At 38.0% G+C, this 24,194-nt stretch overlaps 1 protein-coding gene across 1 annotated transcript in view; it reads left to right on the top strand.

Moving 5' to 3' along the window:
* Window positions 1-2,049: 2,049 nt before the first annotated feature.
* The window catches only part of elna (elastin a), a 42,642-nt gene continuing 20,497 nt past the window's right edge, over window positions 2,050-24,194 (top strand). Inside the window, exons 1-7 of the mRNA XM_077611657.1 lie at window positions 2,050-2,142; window positions 2,214-2,344; window positions 10,264-10,323; window positions 11,128-11,175; window positions 12,477-12,572; window positions 12,750-12,776; window positions 23,701-23,814. Coding sequence (XP_077467783.1) covers window positions 2,269-2,344; window positions 10,264-10,323; window positions 11,128-11,175; window positions 12,477-12,572; window positions 12,750-12,776; window positions 23,701-23,814 — 421 coding nt within the window. The 5' untranslated portion in view covers window positions 2,050-2,142; window positions 2,214-2,268. The remainder of the gene's footprint in view (window positions 2,143-2,213; window positions 2,345-10,263; window positions 10,324-11,127; window positions 11,176-12,476; window positions 12,573-12,749; window positions 12,777-23,700; window positions 23,815-24,194) is intronic.

Genomic DNA, 24,194 nt, shown 5'->3' with positions numbered 1-24,194 from the left:
GAACAGAATAGGATCTTTTTCTGTTATAAATTCAATTATTTACCCCTTATGAAAGATCCTTGAAGAACATTACATTACTATGAATATTTTTTTGCCAAAGTCCTTTTGGTATGCGCGACTGTCAGCAGGATTGATTTAGTGTGTTGGTCGACATCCTGTTTTATTTTGGTGGGTTGCCTTGTCATTCTGTGTACAACTTGTCGGTCTTATCTTGTTTCTTCTAATCACCGGAGATTCGTTAGCCCTAGTCCCTGTACACCCCTCTTGTTGATTGTCTTATGCCAGTGTGTCATCCTAGAACCCATATGTCACTGGGTCCATGTAACATTGCCTTATGTTTTTGTCCCTTGGTCTTGCTTTTGACAAGCTTTTGTTACCACTTGTTTTTGTTGTGCTTTGAAGCTGGCCTGTGGATACAGGCCAGGAAAACAAACTGTTGCTCAAAACTTCTCACTTTCTCTCATCCATTTGAGTCCAGCATTGTGCACCCATTGACAGTTCAACTGCATGACTCCAGAGAAAACATACAATATTTCTGAACCCTCATGAGAGACAACACGGGAGCATCTGGACAATCATTTCTAAAGGCAAATCAAGTGCTGGAAAAGAGAGGACTGTTGACTGAACATATGTGGATGAATGAGAGTCAAGGGGGATACAGAACACATGTATCCCCTTTGACTATGTGAGGCGGAACACAAAGCAAGGGTTTGGACTTCAAATACAGTACTTATCAGGTCAGAGCAAGATTGGATAGAAAAAAAGGTCTATGAACATATTCAAGCGGTTTGTAGCTGGAGGAAATTGCCAGGTGTGTTATGTGGTAGGTGATGTCTCCTAGGATAAAAGAGAAAAGTTCATAAAACCGTGGTAAAGGTGGCCTTAGTGTTACAGATGGATTACAGCCACTGAAGAGGCAACAGGAATCACAGCTGGATGAAGAAATAAAATGGAAGGTTTTCTTTTTTTTTCTTTCTGGAGTGATTTGATTGGATCGGATTAAAGATGAGCCCAAGGTTAGATGATTTGGGCATGAAACTTTAAGAAGCTAATTTAAATGGTTTGGGAATGGAAATAGTGAGTACAACCACGGTTAAAAGATTTGAGACACTTTCTCCTCCTGCTAAACAATCAAGTGTCTCAAGACCTTTGGCCGAATAGTTACACTGGCAGAAGGATGAGAAGAATGGATCTGTTTGGGCGAGACAACTTGAGAAATGGCTAAGAGAAAGTTAAAAGACATAGTGAGGGAAGATATGAGGACAGTTTGATGTTAAAGGAGGATGCCGAAAATGATGCGCTGTTCCAACCGCTAAAGTGAAGCGATTAAAGGAAATGCGGAATTTGAGAGATAACGTCCTCTGCTGCCCAAATAGTTCGATCATTGTTTTAATTGATTCTGGTGGTTTCTAATCCACACGGCGGTCATCATGTTCTGGCACCACTTTGCACACTGTGCTTTAGGAATGATTTACAAGAACAATGTGTTTATGCTCTGCACTGCTGTCAGACATTCTCTCCAGTCTCAATGGATCAAAGTGCCGCTGCTTCAACTTATGATTCTGGTTAACAGACTGACAGTTGCCATTACTTTCGCAAACTCTCAGAATTACGACACCGGACAGGCAGGTGTGTTTCATTCAATTGGTATTCTTATCTGTGCTCTATGCCAATTGTGTCCTCACTACCTCCAAGACGGCTTTCCTTCCACATGTGGACTGCCAGCCACTAGGTCCCTCTGATTGCTGCTTCCTCGTGCTGAAGGTGATTTCATAAGGTCTCATATTTACAGTAATTACATTTTCCGAGTACCAGTGGTAAGATGACAAATCAAAGCAACTGTAGATGTCCGTAAAGATGTTTCAGAGGTAATTGTCAGGCTATGTGGGTCGCTGTTCCTCAGACTTATAGCTGACGCTCTCAGATAAGTATGCTTTGTATCCATGCAAGTGTTTGGCAAATAGTTCAATTCCTTCATGATGGGGGACTTGCTCTCTTCCACTAAATGTTTCTCTCCCTCTCCCCCCACCCTCTGTCCTTGCTGGCAACAGTACTAGTACTGCTGGCAAGAGTGACCAGAATAAAAACAGCAACAACAGACAAGGAGGAGGGAAAAAAGCAAAGTGATCCATTGAAACTGAGGTTTTGCCGACTTTTAATCGCACATTGTTCTCCTTTTTTTCCCCGGTTGCTCCTCTATTTGTGTTAATTAGGTAGCAGAGAATAAAACCAGCTCATCTGGAGAGGGGTGTTGCATTTGGGAGCGAGATGGCTAACGGAAAGGTTCAGCTGCTCCTTCATGGACTCTTCTTCGTAGCAGTGATTCAACCCTCTCTGCAAGGAGGTAAGCATGTGTCCCAGATCGCCTGAAGTCTCAGTCAAAAGGAACAGGTGCAAGCTTGTGATTTTTTTAATCTTTTACACCAGAAGAAAGTTTTAAAGTCATTCTTTTTAGGATTTGAATTTTTTTTTTTACACTGACCTATCCAATGTCTACTTTTATGTATTTTTTGAATTAAAACTTAAACACATACAATGCAATTATGTCATGTTAACCAGCTATTAACTTTCTTGGTATATCCGATTATAACATCAACCAATCGATCAAATTCGTACAATTAAGATTTTGTCACATACAAAACTGTTGATATTTCATTGATTTATCTCCCTTTTAAAACAAAATGTAATGCATTTCTGTCCATAAAAGGCTACACTCATTTAAAGTCGTCTCAGATAACAAATGTGCTGAATCATTTCCAAGCACTTTGACAACAATCCAAAACTCTCTCAATTATCTAAGACATTATCTCTGCATGCTCGAAAAAATGTGTCACACTGTCTACTACAAGAATACATTAGTGCAGGATCCATCCACAGTCTAGTCCAGTTACAAGGATAGGGATTTGTATGAAAGGTCATTAATTTCTCTGATAATTAATGGATTTGAAATTTGAATGCTCTTTTGAGTATCTAATGTATCTACAGATTAACTGATCACACACTTGGACAACCAAAAGAGGGTCAGCTGTGTCATTAATGCCTCTGTGGAGCATACTTGATTAATTTACCAATACTAGTGGTTCGTTTTGGTGAGTTCTTGGTAAGGTAAATTGTTAGAAACCTCTTTCATGCTATAATGAAGCTCTACAATCATGCAAATTTCTCTTGTGTGATAGAATTGAAGATCATTTAGATTTAAAATCATGTCATTGTACAATGGAATTTGGGTACTGTCTCACATAACAGGGAAAAGGCATCCACACGAGATTGGGAATATGTCAAGATAATTAGCATATAAACACAAACAACCATTAACACTCAGATCTCATTGTCACAAAATGAGTGCAAAACTCACAAACCTAGAGGAGTCTAATCTTCAGTGAAACCAAACATTATTTTCTTGTATTTTTTTATCTTTGTGTTAAATTTCTCATTCAAGCAGTGTGTTTTTTTTCAGACAGCTATCTTTTTCTCCTAGTTCTCTTTTTCTATCATAACGATCAGATGTCTCAATGACTTTTTTATTGCCAATTTGACATTAAACGGAAGCAACAGCAGCTCCACATGCATCCATATATACAATACCTTTTTCAACAGTTGCCAGTATTCTTGTTTAATTATACACTTTTTTTTAGAACCTAAACATCTTTGTAGGTATTCACCTCAGACATACACAAATACAGACAGTGTATATACTTTAAACCATGTGTGTAGCTGTAACAAGTGGGTGAGACAATGTGTCATTGGTGGACTCCCAGGCAGATGGACACAGGGAGTGTTAGTGTCCATATTGACAGCTTGAATCTGCCAGATTTACAAAGAATCAATTGAATTCAAAACCACCTAAAAGAAGACCCATACCTTTTTACAGGGTTCATTTCAAGAGCCATTTGACTTTACAGCTTATCTTTTACAGACAGAGAAAGACATTGTGCTCACATGCCTTTCCTCCCACTCTCACTCAGTCTGAGTTTACTTTTCATCCCTTTTTACACTACATTGATTTAGGCAAACTTTCTCTCCATGTCTGAGCACCACTGAAGAACAAAAATTCAAATCAGATTTAAACTCGGTACAAAATAATACATACCAAGTTACATTGTATCTCTGAGATCCATTTTAGCATACATGTTGTCATATCACAGCATCTGTTTTCATCTGGATGCTTTTTCATTCATCTCAGTGGAGGTAGGAAACTCAGGCCAAGAAAGGAACTATTAAATTTGGAGAACATCAATCATCAAACATTTATATACTCAGAATTGTGGTGGTCCCTCCCTGTCCCGACAGAATTATAAGGATTATGTGGAAACATGGCTTCCTTTATGGGGGTTTTACACTCTCTGAATTCTCATCCTTATCCTTTTGGCACTTCATATGTAGGAAGATTGCATAATTTGATGGCAAAAGTCAGGTATTCGTCCATATAAAGTATCTATTTCTACAAGCTGGCTGCCTTGTATCCAGCCCTGGTTTGTCATCAAACTATGTAGCAGGTCAGAGAGCGGTAATTATCAGTATTGGCTGAACTTATTCAGAGTCCTTATTAAATCCACCCATAACATCATATGGTCCTCAAACTAACTCCATCTGTGTGTGCACTAAAACTGGTGGGGAGAAAAAAACACAAGCCTTGTTCTAGGGTCAAGTATCTAGGAATAAAATGAACATTTTTAGCACTCCATTGCACTCGATTGGAGTGCACAGCACGCTTGTTTAAATTATGACCGAGCTAAAGGCATGTATGAATATTTCATGTCGACAAGTAAAACAGATTTAGCATGCGCAGGAAAAAACTAGGCAAGAATAAACTGGGTCTTTCCCGAATTGGAGGACATTTTGCCTTCAAAACCCTTGAAAATAAGCATTCACTTCACTGTTTTTCTACTAGACATAGATTCGTAATATGGCTAAATTCATGTAATTGCAGTAACAGGGTTGAAAATCCATACTAATGTTAAAAATCAAGAAACTTAAATCAAGAACTTTAGTCAATAACTTACTTATTTGCATATACATAGGTAAAGGGGTGTTGTCCTTTCCTTATCTGGACATACATATGCATAACAGGGTTGCATTCAATTAAAGTTCACTGGGTAATAATATAAGAAGTATGATCAATAAAAGCAAGGCAATATGTATATTTTCTCCACCCACTCTGGAAAATTGCTAATGGTGTCAATTATAGTGTGTCATCCAATTCACTACTTGCCTCTTCTTCTAACATTAGTAAAAAAAAGAGATGCTAATCGAGTTGCACTTTTGTTGAGGGCTGCATGTAATTGTCAATTTTAAATATTATGGTTGTGGGGAAAAATAATCTTCCGACAGTTATAAGAGCCAGCACTGACACAAATGAACAAAAAACCCAAAATTAAACTTAAATTGAATTTGAACTAGTTTATTTCAAGATTCAATTTGGTCTTTGAATTGTCTTTAAAAGGGGTACTCCAGACTTATTTGGTATTTTCAAAATTATTTTCAAGCATCCCTTTCAAGTATTGTTTTTTTATACGATTTTTTTTTAGATTTTGTCTCTGGACAAGTAGATTTATTCAGAAACGGCATGTTATAGTATTTTGTACATGAATAATTAAAAATTCAAGGATAGGTTGTTAAAATTTCCTCCAATTCCGCAATGACCTTAATATATGCAAGTCTAGTTAGATATAGTATAGAGATTTTATCTTTCCATAACTTTTCTTGATTTAAAAAAAAAAACATTACATCTATTATATGACTCCAATTCTAGCAGAAAGTTGAACTATTTAAAAAAAAAAAAAAAAATGAAGTGGTTTCCACTTTTGACCTAACACAAAGGATCAATCCCATATACCTTAACATAAATAATCTACCATGCTCGCCACATTTCTGTGGACGAAAAGGAAAAGGTTAGTTTGATGACATCACTATCCTATTTGCATCTCGGTTTCCCCCTAGTGGAATTCACTTTGGTTCATTTCAACCAATCAATAGAGATTGTACCACATATCCTTGCTGTCCAAAAACATGAGGGATTCCAACATTAGTTCGGGACTTCTGGCTGATTCCCAAGGTCTTGATAAAGAATGAATCCAAATGTCATTCCAAATTATGGCTCGTGTTAGAGGCAATTAGTGCTCATCAATTCCACTGTGGAATCAGAGAAAGCATCATCAGAGCTCATGATACATGTTTCTCCCTTTCTTTATATGCAATTTGTTGACATTTAGCAGCCTTGTGACTTAACTTGTGTAGCCAAGACCCTGCTTAAAATCCTTGAATGATTTGGCCTGACTGTTGTAAAAGAACCTTTATGAACATTCACAGTACGTCCGCTAGTCCCTGGCTGTGTATAGTTTAAATCCTGGTAGATTTGATAATTTTATCCACAGCTTTCAATTTTACATTTTAAAGCTAATGTCCTCTGGCTGGAGTCTCCACAGTAGTAGCCAGCAGCCGTTAACATTTTGGCAAATAGATTTTCTCACCACCATGACTACTGTGAAAGGTGTCTCAGGGTTAAGACTGCTGGTTTGGATTAAGGTCTGTTCTTAATAGCTTTATAAATGAAGCTCTGGGATGTAAAATATAGAGTTGTATTCATATAAAGTACATTATAAATGAAGATTATTCAAAAAGCCTGCTTTTCGTTAAATAGAAACAGAGTTATAATAATACTTACTGTGGATGGCAGGCAAGTAACCAAAAACAAATATCTATTACTACTTTTTCTCCCTACATTCTTTGAATTATCTATACTTCCTACCCTTTACTTCTCTTATTACTGTTGACTATAGGACTTTAACTGAATTTGTACTTTTCGACAAAGACCTGCATTTTAACCCAGGTTTAAAAAGGTCCCCTTTCAGGTAAATTTAGAAATGTTTGAATCAACACACATAATCACCCGAACGCCCTCATGATGCCTGTTTTTCCAGTGCATAGCTCACACTGATTCTCTGTCAGAAATGGAGAGCCTGATTGGAGTGTCTTGATAAGATGAGTGTGTACATTTTTTTTAATGTTCCTCACACTGTGACACTTCCTAATCCAACAGGCATTGTCAGGAGTTACAGATATAGTAGGACAGGACAGCAATCACATGGTTGATAATGTAAGGGTGCCAGGATCCCCATGGTTTGCTTTGCCGCAATCGGGATCTGGATTAGTGTGAATGCTGCCCTAAATAGGTCATTTAGTTGTTAAAAGATTTCATCTGGTTCTATAAATTGGCTGCGGAGAGCAAGTATTAGGGGTTGATTTTTGTACTGATGTGTCTGTGCCACTTAATGATTACAAGCAGATTTGGACAGAACAATAGAGGGAATACTGTTATTAACTTTTGTGAGGCTGCCTGGCAAAGCAAAGTGTGTGTGTGTTTTCTCAATGAAAACTGTTCCATTCGCTTCTCAGCTATTCAATGCATGAGTTGTTATTAAGCAACCACACATGCTGTTCTTAAAAGACCCATTACTCGGGTTGCTTGCTTGCTTTGAACAAAAATGGCACTCTTAAAGGTCACAAAGAGCAATTGTGAAAACTCTCATTAACATGGGAGGCAACTACGGGAGAAAAAACGTCATTGCCATGACTAAATTCAAAAACAAGTTTGGACTTATAACTTCCTAACCCTTTGCTAGTCAGTCATCATTCAGTATGAGGAATCGAATGAAGGTGTTCCTCATATAGTACTTACAATATCAAGTGAAGTTTTCCTTATATAGTTATTTCTGCTAATAGAGCCAATTTCCCATCCATGAGAAAGTTATCTCAATTGCTTTTCTTTTCCCTATTGCAGATTTTGTTTCATTTAATTTATTTTTATTTTAAAGAGTTTAGCAAACAACCCCTGGACAAGCAGGTTCTTATCAAGATTTCTAGGTTAAATAAGCCAGAATCACAAGAGGCCTTTAGAGTAAACAGGTTTAAATCATTCCCGCATGGCCTTTACAACTCATCAATAACCCTCAGATAAAAATCATCACAAGAAATGTTGGCTCAAATGGCCAGGCTGTTTCTGTAGACACACCAAAAATTTGGTGGTTAAAAATATGCTTTCAATTGGAAACGCTTTTTTTTAACGTAACTATCAGTTCCAAAACTGGATGTTTTGGAATTTTTAACTTTTATTTAGGCCTCATTTCTGGCCTCCATGCTCTTATTTTGAGTTTTCGGCCTCTCTCATCTCGTTTTCTGAACCGCTTTATCCTCACTAGGGTGTGCACATGGGGGTGCTGGAGCCTATCCCAGCTGACTTCAGGCCAAAGGCAGGGGACACCCTGAATTGGTGGCCAACCAATCGCAGGACGCAAGGAGACAAACAACCATTCACGCTCACACTCATACCTAAGGGCAATTTAGAGTGTCCAATCAGCCTACCATGCATGTCTTTGGAATGTGGAAGGAAACCGGAGTACCCGGAGAAAACCCACGCAGGCCCGGGGCGAACATGCAAACTCCACACAGGTGGACCGACCTGGATTTGAACACAGGTCAGGCACTAGGCCACCCTCAAGTTTTCGGTTTCAGCCAAAAAATGTGATTTTGGTGCATTCCTAGCTGTTGCCCTGCAACATTAATTTAAGCATTGTGGGGTCCTATTTTCGTAATCCAACATTGAATAATTAATGGGCAATATAGGTGTGGAGGAGGGCTGCAATGTGTTTAATGAAACCATTCTACAGCAGATTAGCTCAGATAGTGGCAGACGGTGGACTTGATGCCCTCAGTTAAAATTGCACAGTAGCTCCAGAGGAAAACTGAAGCATAGAGTTTCCCTCTTGCCTTGCTCGCAAAGTCCAGACAGGAAATCCTTCTGATTGTGCGATGACGGAACAACCTCTCCACCCTGCTTGGGTGTTACCTGCACCTGACACATACATCTGTTATGGTGGCTGCGGCACTGACACTAAATACACACACAACATTGTTCACTCAAATTATTTTTCAAACATGACTTATATAACTCTCAATTGCATAGGCATGCCCAATTTTAGTTTATATGGTTTTTGAAATAAGGTACCTTTGTTAAATTGGTTGTATAAATAGCACCAAGAAATACACATTTTACCTAAAGACATACTTACTGTACTATGGTTTTTTTTAAATGTGGAATATAAGCGAGTGACTCCAAACTTTTGCTTTTTTTCTGTATATGCATTCAATTTTGTTCCTAGACAGAGATGTTGCGTCATCTCGTGTAACAGAATTATGCTTGCCTCATTCTAATTATATGCAGTGCTTGTTGTAATTCCCACCGCAAACTTCTCAGTCTGCTTTTATGTTAGGCACGTCAATGGCTAACTTTTTCACTGTTGACATTTTTGCACTAACCTCAACCTTTACAATAAAAAATAATTTTGATGTTATTATGGCAGAAATAAATATTTCTCAATTTTTTGATGAAAGCGTTCTATAGTGCTGTAGAGTATATTTACATTTTTGGATTTCCCCCTGGCACTTTCTTGGTGGCTTATGTCATACATTTTCATTTCTCTGGTTCAAACAGTAATGCCTTGTAATGTTCTTCCATTACCCCTTGCACAAAGTGCAGCGTTCTCAGTACACATTAATAAACACACACACACACACACACGCACGCACGCACACATGCACACACGCCTTTGACATTTGTTTTTAATTAATTGCCCTTCTTGTGCATGTACTGACCATTAACCAAAATCACTGTGGTCCTCTCTGCACAATTCTCCCCTTTGTGTTGTGTTTATGGTTATACAAACCAGCTTTCTTCCTCACAACATGGAACTTTGTAACACGAGTCTGAGCTCACCCGTCCCCTTGGATTTTGTCCTTAGTTGTCCCATAACAACGGCAGTCATTTTTTTCTTCATTCTCACATTCTTTTATCCATGTTGTTGTTTCCTGACCCTCTGAGGAATCATATGGGAAAGGAGGCCAGGGGTGCTGCAAGTGGGGGCTGAGGGTCTTTTCAATATGACCCTTCCAAACGCAATACCTCATCAAAATGAAAACTCACATTTTCTCCTGAACTTTCTCTCATTTTGATACAACCCGTTTTATCTTGATCCTCACAGGAGCTGTTCATTTTCAATGTAAGCCCATCACAGTCATGACCTGAGATAAACTTAAATTGAATGCCTTGCTCAGGAATGATAAATGTGTTTATAATAAATGGGGTTATTGAATGGTCATACTGTAACTGGTTTTCCAATGAAATCATGAATTTTTTCGTTATGTAACTTTAGGAGGAACGTGCAAGTGATCCAGATTGACCTTTTGCTCTCAAACTGTGTATTACAGGCGTCTACGTACCACCTGGTGCAGGGACAGGCGCTGGACCAGGAACTGGATTCTTTCCAGGTAACAAAGGCTCCCAAGTCTGCTGGAAGAGTTTAGAATAATAAACTACAACAGCCTCTTTGCAGCTAAACCTTGCTCTGCAGATCAGACATTTTACCACACTGACGCATAGATATAAAAAAAAACTTATTAAAGCATGAGAGTAAACGAGAACCTCAACTAAATCCACTTTGGAATATAGTAAATGAGTAAACCACTTGGCAATTTTAGATATGGTCCTGCAGAGTCACAAAAACGAATTTTCTCCTCTAATGATAGACGGTTGAAAATTAAACTATAGCAGCACACTTTCCAGGACTGATAAGTTCATTGGCCACACACTGACATTTTTTGTACTTAACGTTCTTTTTATCTCTCCCTTACCAGCAAAGCTGGATAAATGTATAATTCCTAAAAGTCTCCTCTCGCACACAAGTGATTAACAAACATAACTAGTTTGTTCAGTGGATCACAAACTAAAGTGAAAAAAGATGCATGGAGCACAATGTTTGTGTTCTTCCAACCTCACTACGGTGTCAATGGTTTGTCCAATCAGCATTGTACACTCTGTAAATGAGGCATGTTGATGATGATGATGATGATGATGATGATGATGATGATGATGATGATGATGAGACTTTATATTCTTACCTATTCACAATTTAAGGCAAAATAACCACCAAATCCAAGATTAAAAGAAAATTGTTATCATGGACATCATAATGATGGGACCATAGCAACTTTTTGTTTTTGCTGATTTCAGTAGAATAACCCAAAACAAGAAAAGAAGTCATAACTCAAATATCTGTAATTTCTTTTTAAAAGGGTCTTCAGGAGGAGTGCCCGCTGGCTATAAACCAGCTAAATCAGCCGGTGAGTAATTAATATATGACATTAAATGTATGGATTATTTATAGAAGATCCAATGTTTTTTTTCATTGTTTATTTATGTATTGCATTAATAATACTTCATTATGAAAATAAATTCTGCAACCATTTATATATTTATAGTTGCTTTTCCTATAGTATGTGATAAGCAGACTGTATGTAAGAAGTCGTACGGTGTTTGTAAGGTTTTTTGGGGGTTTGTAAGGGGAATCATAATCATTTATAAGGGCAGTTATCGGCAGAGGTTGACAGGTATGAAAATTAGAGGCATTTAGTATTAATCCGTTAGAGCAGGGGTGTCAGACTCAGGTTGGTTCGCGGGCCGCTTTAACGTCAAATGGTCGGACCATTTTAGATATAATATATAATATTTTAGATATAATAAGGTTTTTTTAATAAATGGATTAAAAGAACTGGATTAAAAGCCATGAATATTCAGTTTTTTATAGATCTGAAACACTGTTTATTTTAGCTTTTTTATATATTTTTAGATTTTACAAAATGATTTTTGGACTAAAAACACAGGAAAAAATGGATTAAAAAATTACAATTATTGATTTAAAAGGGGGAAAAATCAGGAAATTTAATATACATCTATACTCTTCAGTTTAATTTGATCCTAAAACAAAAAGTCGGCACTCATGATTTACTTTCCCGGGCCACACAAAATGATGCGGCGGGCCAGATTTGGCCCCCGGGCCGCCACTTTGACACGTGTGCGTTAGAGCGTTTTGCAATGGTCAAATACATCTGGCTTGATCCGACAGTACAAATTGTACCCTGTGAATGATAAGAATACGAGGTATAGAAAATATATGATTGTTGATGGACACTTTTCAATAGCGCTGTGTGCAGTATTGACCTCAACGAATGCTATTGCCTCAAATCGATTTTTTTTGGGTTGTTGATTTCACACACTTTTGGTATAGCTCTGTTATTATATCCAGTCCCCTATAAAGAGCTATGCACTAGACCTATTTTTAAACCCATGACTTAAAAAACACACACCCACATAAAAAAAAAGATATGCGGTTCAGTTACTGACCAAAACTCAACTTCAATTAGATCAGTACTGCAGAAACAACTTGGGATTCAGGGTCATGTAACTACAAGCTGAGAACAATTATATTGAAAGGATATTGTGATAGAGCTGAAAAATGTCTCAACCTCTGCTGTCAAGCCTGATTATTCAAAATACATGCATAGTTTTTTAACAATACAATATGAGAACTATGACAGCATTACTGATCTCTGTCTGATAAGTCTATGTTTGATCTTGGCATTAGGAGGCTATGGAGGTGGGGGGCAAGGTGTTGGCCCAGGAGGCCTTGTGCCAGGAGCTGTTGGCCAGACTGGATATGGCACTGGAGGCCTAGGAGCAGGTATGAAAATTATGAAGAAAAGTCTAGTATTCCTAATCATTGATAATCTCCAATTTGCTGCCAGTGGTCATGACAAGGCATTGCCATTACCATTCTTTTTTAACCACTCCAAAAAAGCCGCATTGTACATCAACACGTGGACTAAATTATAACCTTTTTTTTCGTTGCTGACTATAGGACAAGGAGGGAAAGGCCCTATACCAGGTAAGATTAAAATCTTTAAATTATAGTAGAGTTAGTGTTTCTCACGATACATATTTGTGCGTAATTACTTTGTAGTCATAGTGTACTTTTCACGATTGCACTGGGAATTTCTGACTATTTAGAGTCCCCTTAATGAGCAGATTAATAACGTTTACTGTATACCTTTCAATATTGTATGTTCTCACACTCATTGCCAAGCCACTAGTGAGACGTAAACACCATTTGAAGGAGCTGCCCTTATCACCGTGTGTTATAGGTTTACATTATCTTGGGCGGTATAGACATTCTGATTAGGTGTGGTTTTGAAGGCATTGGAATGCGCTTACACCTCTGTCGCATTAGTGAGTGATGATTGGCTGAGTATACGCCAACGAACATCCACGCCTGTTGAACAATGGTTCCAGAGTACTGATGGTGTTTTTGTACCGTCAGACCCTCACAATATCTGGAAACCTCCAAGCTGAGATTTGCTTCAGCCCCTTTCTCCAGTGCCGCACAGTAAATATTTTCCGTTGCTGTTTTTTTTGTCTACATTTCGCTTTAGCAACTTTTGGCCATCGTTTGATTTCCGCAAGCACTTACTGATATAATCTGACCATAACTCTATGTGTTGAGAAAGATAAGGAAGTAAGCAAATGTCGTACCGGCCTGATAACAGAATGTTCCCCTTGGTGTGTTACACCCCTTAACTGAGATTGGCAGGGAAGTCACTTTGTGTAAATGACCACATTTCCAGTGCAATATACAGTGGATGTTGATTTTGGCAGGGATTTTTTGAAAGCAATTGACCGAGACTTTTCTTAAAATCTAGGTCGCGCTACCGTCACTACACAATGTGCATAACAATTAAAATGCACATTTTAGTATTCTCTTTAAAAAGAAGCTTTTTATAACACTGCAGTGCGTATATTTGTTTTTTTTCCGAATATCCACGGTGAGATCATGATCAGAAATGATGTCATGGGTTTGGCTGCAGATCATAACAATTAATACATCTTCAATTAGATTGCTCTGATGTCATCTTCTAAAGTGCTCCCAGCCTTTATAGGTATCTGGCAGTGGAATATAACCATATTTGTTGTTTTTCTACACCGATCAACTTTTAATTTGTTTTCGCTTGCAATTGAAAGAGTCATTCGCAATTATGATCAAACTAGGTTGGATTGTTAGAAATGTAAACTGAGTTATCCACTGTTTGATTAAACAGCTACAGTTGCCAGAATTAGAGGAGTGCAAGGTATACCCTTCTAATATGATATCATAGAATAGGCTCCTGCAAACTGAAGTGTTTTCTATTTTAGATAGTGTATTATTTTAACCAGCTCTGTCATAAAAAATCAGTATGCCAAACAATCTGATTGGTACTCAATGTGATGCATGGTGTGGTTCTTGAACCTAGAATTGTGAAATATGGCTCAACTCCATATTTTGACAGGGACAAATAGCAGCTCATTGCTAGAATGGCATGTTCATCATGCTTACAAGTTCACTTTGAGGTTATTGTTAGAAAGTCTGTTTTGCATTTTAATGTTGTTTTACAGCTAGGAGGCGTTAGATTTATTGATATCTTTATTCATTAACCATAATTATGTTAGCCTCATTAGTAAATAAATATGCAATAATAAAGGTTACCTGTTCTGCATCACTTTTGTAAGAGTTTAATAATAATTCAAATGTGGCCTTTCGAGGTTTTATTATTCTCAAGCTCCATCTAATGTTCCAAAAACATACACATAAACTCCATTAAATTATCCATAGCGACGAATGTGGATTCACGGTTGACAAGTCTAGGTTGAGAGAGGCATGTTTAGTATGTAGTTGTTTTTTCTTGTTGGTATTTTTCAATTCAAATCATGAGGGGATTGCTATTTCCAGTTGTCTCCTGAATCCTTGGTCTTATAGAAACATTTGTAAGCGTTAATGAATGGCTGACACAATGTACCTCTGCGCATTGAAAGGTACTCCACTGGCAAACATCTTGTTTGACCTGGACTATTGTGCAGGGCAACAGCCGGAGCATAGCGTGACTACAGTGAATTTCAGCACACCTAATCCAAAACCTTGTAAATGTCAGCCTAATTGTTAAATTTCCAGTTTTGACAAATCTCTTAACCAAGGATATAATCTTCCATTTATGAGGAGCAGCTGCACACCATCATCTTTGCAGTCCTCTTTCAAAGGTGGTTTCAACCCACATAATGAGACCAAAAGTGTCACCAGGCTTGTGCACTGTCACTTCAAATCAAAAGCCTTGGATTATTGACTTTTTAAAAAAAATGTTACTGCTCTCTGACACACATCATCAGATTCCTTGTAATAGTTTCTTAATTCATTTATAATTACACTTAATATTATTGCATACAGTATTTTATATTATTTGAATTCATTAAATTAATTTTGTCCTGTAGAAGATTTTTGAACTAGGCAATTTTTTTAAAGAAAACTGCAATATTTTCTCTGTGATACGTAGCATATGACTATCCATGGCAGTTAGAAATAAAGCATGCATTTTATGATTTTTGTGTGTGAAAACTGGATGGGTCAGTATAATGTCAAAAAACATTAGGTAAAAAAAAATTGTATGAGCTGTTACATCTGGAAGCTGTTTAATTTCAGACTTCCCTGCTGAGTTTATACTGTAGTTGACTGAGATCATAGGGTTACCACCACTGTTGGGTATACCTGCAATAACCTTTTTGACAGTAAGATATGATGCAATCTGGCTGCAGCTTTATTGTCTGCATACTTTCCTTTGATGTATTTGCTGGTTCAGTCCCAGCAATTTATTTAAAATTAGAAAAGGAGGTTATAATAATGTCTGATTTGGACAATCAGTATAGATTAGGATAATGGATACCAATGGTTGGTTATTGTATTTTATGAATAGGAGAAGATGCAATGTCCTTCACCTTCAAGGGGACAACATCGTGTGTAGACTAAAATCAAAAGCTGTAACGTCACTTTGGACAGCCAGATCCCAGACTTCCCTCTGTTCCCAAGTTTTTCTTGTCCTCTTCAATTACACCACTACTCTCATATCGTTAATATTGGGAAATTTGGATTGCGTGTTGTGAGAGCCTTTGTGTGATCTATAGTGCAGAGCACCTGTTTTAAATACCAGACCAACTGCTTCATGTCAGGGTAATTTCTTGAAGAAAAATGATGTATTTTTGTCTGCTGAGCCGCATGCTGAGGACAAGAAATAAACTGAATCAAAGCAAGGATAATTGGAAATTACAAGTATAGGATGATATACACTCAACGGCCACCTTATTAGACATACCCGTCCTTGAGAAGGCAAAATTCTAATTAGCCAATCACATGACAGAAACTCATTGCTTGAAGTCTTTGTCAAGATGGTCTGCTGCCCTTCAAACTGAGCATCAGAATCAGCAAGGAGATAAATTTCTTTGAACATGGCATGTTTATTGGTCCCAGGCGGACATTTTCACACACAACCATGTCCAGGGTTTACGGGAATAATCTGAAAACGATGAAACTTTCAGTGAGTGGCCTTTCTCTGGGCGAAAAAGCCTTGTTGAAGCTATAGATCAGAGGAGAATGGCCTGACCTGATTGATAACATTTCTTTTCAGTTTGACACCTGTGCTACAGGCCCGGCGGCTGAGTGGTTATCGTGTTGGCCTCACAGTGGGGGACCTGGGTTCAAATCCAGATCGGTCCACCTTTGTGGAGTTTGCATGTTCTGCCCGGTTCTGCGTGGGTTTTCTCCGGGTATTATGGTTTCCTCCCACATTCCAAAGACATGCATAGTAGGCTGATTGGACACTCTAATTTGCCCCTAGGTATGAGTGTGAACATGAATGGTTGTTTGTCTCCTTGTGCCCTGCGATTGGCTGGCAAACAATTCAGGGTGTCCCCCGCCTCTGGCCCAAAGTCAGCTGGGATAGGCTCCAGCACCCCCACGACCCAAGTGAGGATAAAGGGGTTCAAATGAGATGAGGCCTGTGCTACACAGGGTGAACTTCTATGTATTCTTTAGACCAGGGCTGTCCGAACTATTCCACAAAGGGCTGCAGTGGGTGCTGTTTTTTGTTCCAACTGACCCAGCACATACAGATTAATCATTGAGGTTTCTTCTGAAACCAGCTGTACCTGAGGGAAATCAACTGATTACACTTTTTAGACACCAGATTGGTGAAAATGTATCTTCTTAATTGTTGGAAAAGAAAACCTGCACGCGCTGTGGCCCTGGAAGTCCGCTTTCGACACCTCTTCTGTAGATCATACAACAATTGTCCATTCCTTCCCTTGCACGTACACACTAGCAAAGTGTCCTAAAATGCGAGATGTCTTTATTCTTAATGTTTCAATTTGTTTAAGAGCTTTTTTGTCCTCCATCTTTACTGCAAATCATTTAGACAATTCGAAAGATATTTCACTAAGTATTTTTTTCCTCATGATCGATGCAGTGACATGCAACAGATGGCTTGCACTGTGTTCACAACCTTCCCAATGACGGAAGAACTTGGAAGATGCTTTGGAGTCCTTGCATCCAGCATCAATGCTTCAATGTGCATTTTAGCACCCAGCCTATCCAAAATTGCTTTCCATTCTCAACCCTGACTTGTCAGAAAAGTATTCAGTGCAATGGCAGTCAGATGCACATGTGGACCATCTGTGAGAGGAAACACATTTGGCCCAACCAAGCCTCCAGGCTTCATATTTTGACATCAGTTCTAACCAAATTCATAGTTTGTACAATTAATCTTTTTTGCCCTGGCTGCTCAGAAATGTGACAATTCTCCTCACGTGTTTCGTAATCTAATGATTGCAATATGTTTCTGCCTTGTCTGCATGCCTTTGTTAAACATACTGAAAGTATGCTGGCTAGGCACAATTGGTTGATGAGCACGGTATTGTAGAAACTCTTCAGACATGTTTAGCGGATCGAAGGTGGCAGAGCAGCTTGGACGTTAATTCAAAGTGGATAAAGGTTAGCAGATTCTCTCCATTTGAACAAAAATCAGAAAGGGCCAGACCCTAAGGCTTAAAATGTAGTCTGCCGCTGTCGGCTTTGTATGACTTGCCACGTAAACAATGACATCATCGACTTAGTGGATAATGGTGTAATGTGAGGATAACAAATTAGAATGGTTTCAAATATAAACAGGAACAACAACTGTCACCACAGTGCTAAGTGGAAAAAAGGTTGCTTGTTCTTTTGCACCAGTTTCCCCATTTTTTTTCAGGCAAGACAATAATTTACACTAGAGAAATCCCATGGAAAACCCAACAACAACAAGAAATGTCACATGATGATGATCTTGTCTGATTTGTTCTTCAATTGTACGAATGAGAGCAGGTTGATACACAGGAAATTTCTATTTTTTACCATCTAATGGAGAGCATTTTATGCTTCAGCCTTTCGTAGATTTTTGAAGGAATTAGTAATGGATAAAAACTCAATTTTTGTAAATTTCTTGCAGTATATCTGAGGGAGGACACCTGTGTATGATCACCGATTGTCATAAAGTTTGGCTCCACATTCAGCAAATAATATTAAAACCCACCTGCGTCTATTAAAAGGCTATTTAACATGCCAAAAATATTCCATAGACATTATTCCACACAGTTGTTGCTTAATTCAACTGTGCACTGAAAGTGCTGTTGAAGTGGCATGATCAAAGTGTGGGTGTTTTTTGTGGAAAGTACGTCTTTTCCAGTGTGTGTGAGAAGAAGCAGCACTTTGTAATTGCCTCAACTGTATTAGTCATCATAGTCCCTGCATTTTAATGTTGTGACATTCAAGGCAGCAAAGAAAACGGTTTTCTTTGGAAGTGCTGTAGACAGACTAACAAACTACTTCCTAAAATGAGCTGTGCAGCGGATGTAATTAAGGCAGTGCACAAATAATTTTAAAAGCTGTTTTGTGAGTTGTTACACAGATGAAGTCGCCGAACAGCGCAGTAGCAGACTTTCACACTTACTGTTCCTATAAAGCCATTGGAAAGTATTGCTAAATGTTTATGTGGCTGTGATGGCAGCATTGCTTGATCGATTTCTTTGATACATGATTGCTTTTCATGTTATATTCACTAGAAACCTGAAGCCTAAGCCGGTGAAACATATATTTTGTCTTTGTAACATAAACCCAGAAAGTGCTAAAGCTATTCTAATCCCATTTTGCTATTGGCTAGAAAACTACAGTTGTTGCCGAGTGATGCCGCTGGTGAACAGGCTCTTCAGGTTCAGGCACTACATCACATGTGTTAAAGTGGCGGCCCGGGGGCCAAATCTGGCCCGCCGCATCATTTTGTGTGGCCCGGTGTTAGAATAATGATTATTCCATCACCCGGGAAAGTAAATCATGAGTGCCGACTTTCTGTTTTAGGATCACATTAAAATGAAGAGTATAGATGAATATTAAATTTCCTGATTTTCCCCCTTTTAAATCAATAATTGTAATTTTTTAATCCATTTTTTCTGTGTTTTTAGTCCAAAAATCATTTGGTAGAATCTAAAAATATATAAAAAAAAGCTAAAATAAACATTGTTTTAGATCTATAAAAAAGGAATATTCAGGGATTTTAATCCATTTATAAAAAGTCTATCTAAGTTTATCTAAAATGGTCCGGCCCACATGAAATCGAGTTGATGTTAACGCGGCCTACGAACCAACCCGGGTCTGACACCCCTGCACTACATCCTTTTCCATTTAGTTTTATGTGGCCTAGGTGCTCTTAATTAACAATGGCATAGGAACCAAAACAAGAAGACTTTAATTTTAAATTTTAAATGATAAATTAGTTTATTTTGGAATACTAATTAACAAGATTCTACCATTTGATTAGTATGTAAAAAATAGCAGTCATATTGTTTTTTTGAACATTTCTGACCACATTTAGTTACCATGAGAGAAATTTGAAAGCAACTGGACCCAATAAGAACCATTTCTATGAAGAGGAATTCACATAAGGCAGCACAAAAGTTGACTGAGAACCTTTGGAAGCTCTCAATGATAGTGTCATAACTCCTTGGAAAAATGTAATGAAAAACAATAGGAGGCAATTTGCCCAACACGGCAGGCTCACACCATTGTCAAGAGGCATTGCGATAAGTGCAGTTTAGCGTGAACGTATAATTAATCCAAGATGTGTCCAACCTAGCGTGTTCCGTTTGGGTGCACATACCTGACAGCACAGGGAACCAGCAAGTGACAAGGACAATTAGAGGTCACAGCAGAAGGGAAGAGAGGGAAAGCATGGGAAGTGTCAGCGTGTCTCACGCAATGTGAATTACTACAGCACCTCACATTACTCTGCTTTTATCCAGCTCGGCCTGCATCACCTCACAAATATTCTGTCTATCCACCAGCTTGGAAGTTGTGCAGTGGGATAATTTGATACTGATAAAAATCGTGTGTAATGACTACGGAGGACAGAATGAATGCTTAGGTTTAAAAGTGAAACTCTATTTGGGACCTTAGCCGAAGGATCTAGCCCATCTGTCAATTAAAGAAAAATGCCGATTCTTCAGGGAATTTGCCAAGTCTTTGAAAAAGTAGTGTGGACCACCCCTCCACATTACATCACAGAAAGTGCAGCCCTCTGCATTGCCAAAGCACGTCTGTGCACCTTCTTTTGTTGATGATGTCATGGCAAACACAAGAAAGATACAGAATAAGTCTTATCATTTTTGCAACAGTTTGTAAACGAGATAACAGAATGAAAGGTATGAGTTCAAATAGCCTCTTACTGCTTTTATGAACATTAAAAATGGAATCACAAAGAACAAACATGAATGAGATTCATCTGGAGTCTATCTCTGATCTGATACTCGTACTGTTTTTGAATGAATGGCCAAAATAGAGAGTACGAAGTGGGGGATCGGAAGAGATAGGAAGCAGTGGATTAATCTATTCGTCACACACTGGTGTTTGGCTTCCCTCTGTCGAACCCATGAACACCTTGTGTCTGCTCTCTATGAACTCAGAAAGCATTTTTGGGACGGTGCAGAAAATCAAGCGAAAGGAAGAGAGTTAGAAGCGAAGATAGTGTGACAGTGTTTTGATTAATGGGTTTTGTAACACTCGATTATCAAACGAGATCATCTGACCTCGCCCCAATGGAGAATGAGCGAGGTGTTTGAGGCCTGAGATTGAAACCAGATATATTTCTTTTAATGCTTGCACATATCCATCATTATCGACATTTTACAGCAGGTATACAGAAATCCTTCAGGAATGAAATAAATACAGGAAATTGATGATTTGATTTCAACGCTATTATGGAGACTTTATTAGGGTGGCTCATTGATCACAAACAAATCTGACGTATATAATCTATAAATTATGAGGGGCCTGTTTGTGTGAGTTGATGTCCTGTCGTAGTACCTCCAACAAAAACATGATTGTTTAGGCTGACAATGTGGTGTAAATATGGCCAAACACATAGCTCCAAAATCCAACACCTTTGTTCCCCAAATATAAAACATATGATAAGCTGTCAAGCCATCAAATATTTTTTCATATACCTCAACAGTTTCCTCTGTGTATTCTAAAATCAACCGCTTACAAAGTAATATACAGTATGTGTCATCCTCCTTGTTGCTCAGAGTCACAGGAGAGTATTTGCATGCTATCTGGTAATACCTCAATATTCACAATTTCTCTTGGGATATTTATTGTTTCATTTTAACTAACTGTATTTTCTCTCTGTCAAGTAAAGTCAAAGCATCGTCTAAGACTGTTTTATGCTAACAGCCTGGACTCATGCTTAATCACATCATCTTGGACTCAATTCTGTTTCTGCATCTCATCTTGTGTTCTCAAAGTAGAGTCAAATTTGATGATGCAAGACTATAAATGCCATCAGTGGCAAAATGCCAGAGGACCAGATGATTTTGGTTTATTATCTCACTCACCTTTGAAATAAAAAAAATAGTACCCAACCCCTTTCATTCCCCGTTTAACTCTCATTTAATACTCGTTTTATTATTTAAAGTGAACGCATAGAGAGCAAAGTTAATATTTAAAACAAAATGAAAATTGAACTAGTGCTCTCTTTTTCTTCACCCTTTTCCTTGTGAAATAATACTCCCAATGAGTCAAAAAGGGTATAATTGGAAACTCAACTAGTTTTAGGAAAACAAAGAAAGCTAACTCTGCTTTATATTTGTTAAATATTTTTTGTAATTCTCATTTGACATACTTCTTAGGGTATAATTTGTACCCATACACAATATGTATATACAAGTCACATACATACGATAGGTTGTCGTTTTTGGTTGTGCCCTAATAGGGAGCAAGCAGGTCCTCCCCCATAGGCAGTTTTTTTTTAAGTTCAATCAATCCTGTGGTTTATTGCAATGTGCAAAAATGCAATTTTTTTAATGATACATTTAGTGGAACTGTTTACAATATCCAGGGCGTCGGTACCTTGCACATTACTGAAATATTAGCTTCTATATCACTTTTGCCTCAATACCACCATTATTTAATGAATGCTCTTGCAGTTTATAGGTACTGCTAATTTTAAGCTTAATTGGTCATTTTTGTTTGTTTTTGTTTCTAATGGGCACGAAAACACATTCAAATCAGAATAAATTCTTCTCTGGTTGAATCAATGCTTTTTCGCTGATTCCCTGGACTTTAAATCAGACATGCAAGGATGAACTCAATCTTAAAGCTCTCTTCTAATGCACTTTTTTAATCTCACTGTTCTGTATTCACAAAGAAAACAATGAAAACACTGCTCTTTTGTGGTGCTCTACCCTTGCACCTTTCAAGGTGGTAGTTAGGTAAAAAAAAGGTCACCACAGGAAAAGTTATTCAATGAAATAGTTAAATGTTCTTTTTCAGCTTTTGGAAGATTCACAAGGTTTGACTTGAACCCCATTTTGTCCACTTCATGTGTGAGAAGGAGATTACTCAGGAACTCTTAGCTCAGCGCGAAGGCTCGCACTGCATGCTTTGTACGTATCTCAAGCCTTTGGCAGCGTTCATCGTGTACTGTTGCTATCCTCACGCATTCCTCGTCATCATCACTAATCATTGTCATTACTTTCACTCTGAGCATTACTGGGTGATCTCCAAGGTGTCATCTGTTTGTCTTGCGGCCTTACTCAACTTGCTTCCAATGTTCACTTGCTCTCACAAACAACATTTGGACCCTTTGTTAAGGGTCAGCTAGGACCATAGCTGAAAATAATTTGTTCTGCTTTTCGGGGGGGATTGTTCTCACCGCTCAGCTTGTTCAGATATAAAACCTGCATGTTTATCAAAATCTCCCAAAGCTGTATTTTGCCAAATTGCATTGATAAGGACTGGTTTCATGTTTTCTGTTTCTACGTTGGGAATATTTAAGCAAGCCAAAGGGTCTTGTTGCAATGAAGTGTTGAAAAGACAAAATAAGATCTTCATCTGAAGCTGCGTTTTTGTGTTGGTCAACTTTTCCAATGGATTTGGCAAGACCATTTTTTGGAATCTATTTTGATTGATGCGTGTTTTTACTGAAAATGAACAAAACCTGCCTGTTTACAATGTTTTAAAATACTAAACTGTTCATTTTTGCACATCACAAACTTCATTGATGCCATGCATATTACTCTGATTAGCAGTGTGAGTGATATCCTAGTTGGTCCATCAGTAGTACAGTATGACGACTAAATAAGAAGGTACTGAGTCAATTATAAGGAGTTTGGCGTAATTACAAGATTATGTTACATTATGTTACAATATGTTATGTTATGACGTCTTAGGTTATGTAAATATGAGTTGGCTGGGATAGGCTCCAGTACCACCACGACCCTTGTGAGGATAAGCGGTTAAGGAGAATGAATGAATATTGATGACAATATGAATGTGCTTTTAGAGAAATACTGTTCGTCCACATTAGAGTATTGTTATGCAGTTTGTATGGTGCTTGTTTATTCAAACTCAGATTTAATGTTTTTCTTTCTAGGTTATGGCAATCTAGGAGCCGGGGGTCTCGGGGGTCTCGGAGGTGGAGGTGGTGGTTATGGAACTGGAGGCTTCGGTGGAGGTGGTGGTTATGGAGCTGGAGGCATCGGTGGCGGTGGGTACATTTTTAGGAATTTGTCTGTATATTATTCCCTTCAACTAATTCCTTATTTTCCGGACTATAAGTCGCACTTTTTGCATACATAGTTTGGTTGTCTGTGACTAATACTCGAATGAAACATGTTTTTTTTTTCTCTCTGACCATCTGTCTTTTTGAAATATTTTTTTAGTTATCCCCCAAAAAATTCTGTTAACAGATCCCTATTTAGCCTTTTGTTTTACAATCTTTACTTCAACATATATTTATTCTTGGATTCTGATGAAATAAGAGTTGCCCTCCAAAAAATGCAACTTATACTCCTGTGAGACCTTTTTTTCCCTTCTGTATTCTTTGGCTGGTGCAAACTCAGCTCAGATGCAATTTATAGTCTGAAA

This window comes from Stigmatopora argus, chromosome 10 (genome assembly GCF_051989625.1).
Source record: "Stigmatopora argus isolate UIUO_Sarg chromosome 10, RoL_Sarg_1.0, whole genome shotgun sequence".
NCBI lineage: Eukaryota > Metazoa > Chordata > Actinopteri > Syngnathiformes > Syngnathidae > Stigmatopora > Stigmatopora argus.
This window is presented reverse-complemented; position numbering and strand designations above follow the sequence as displayed.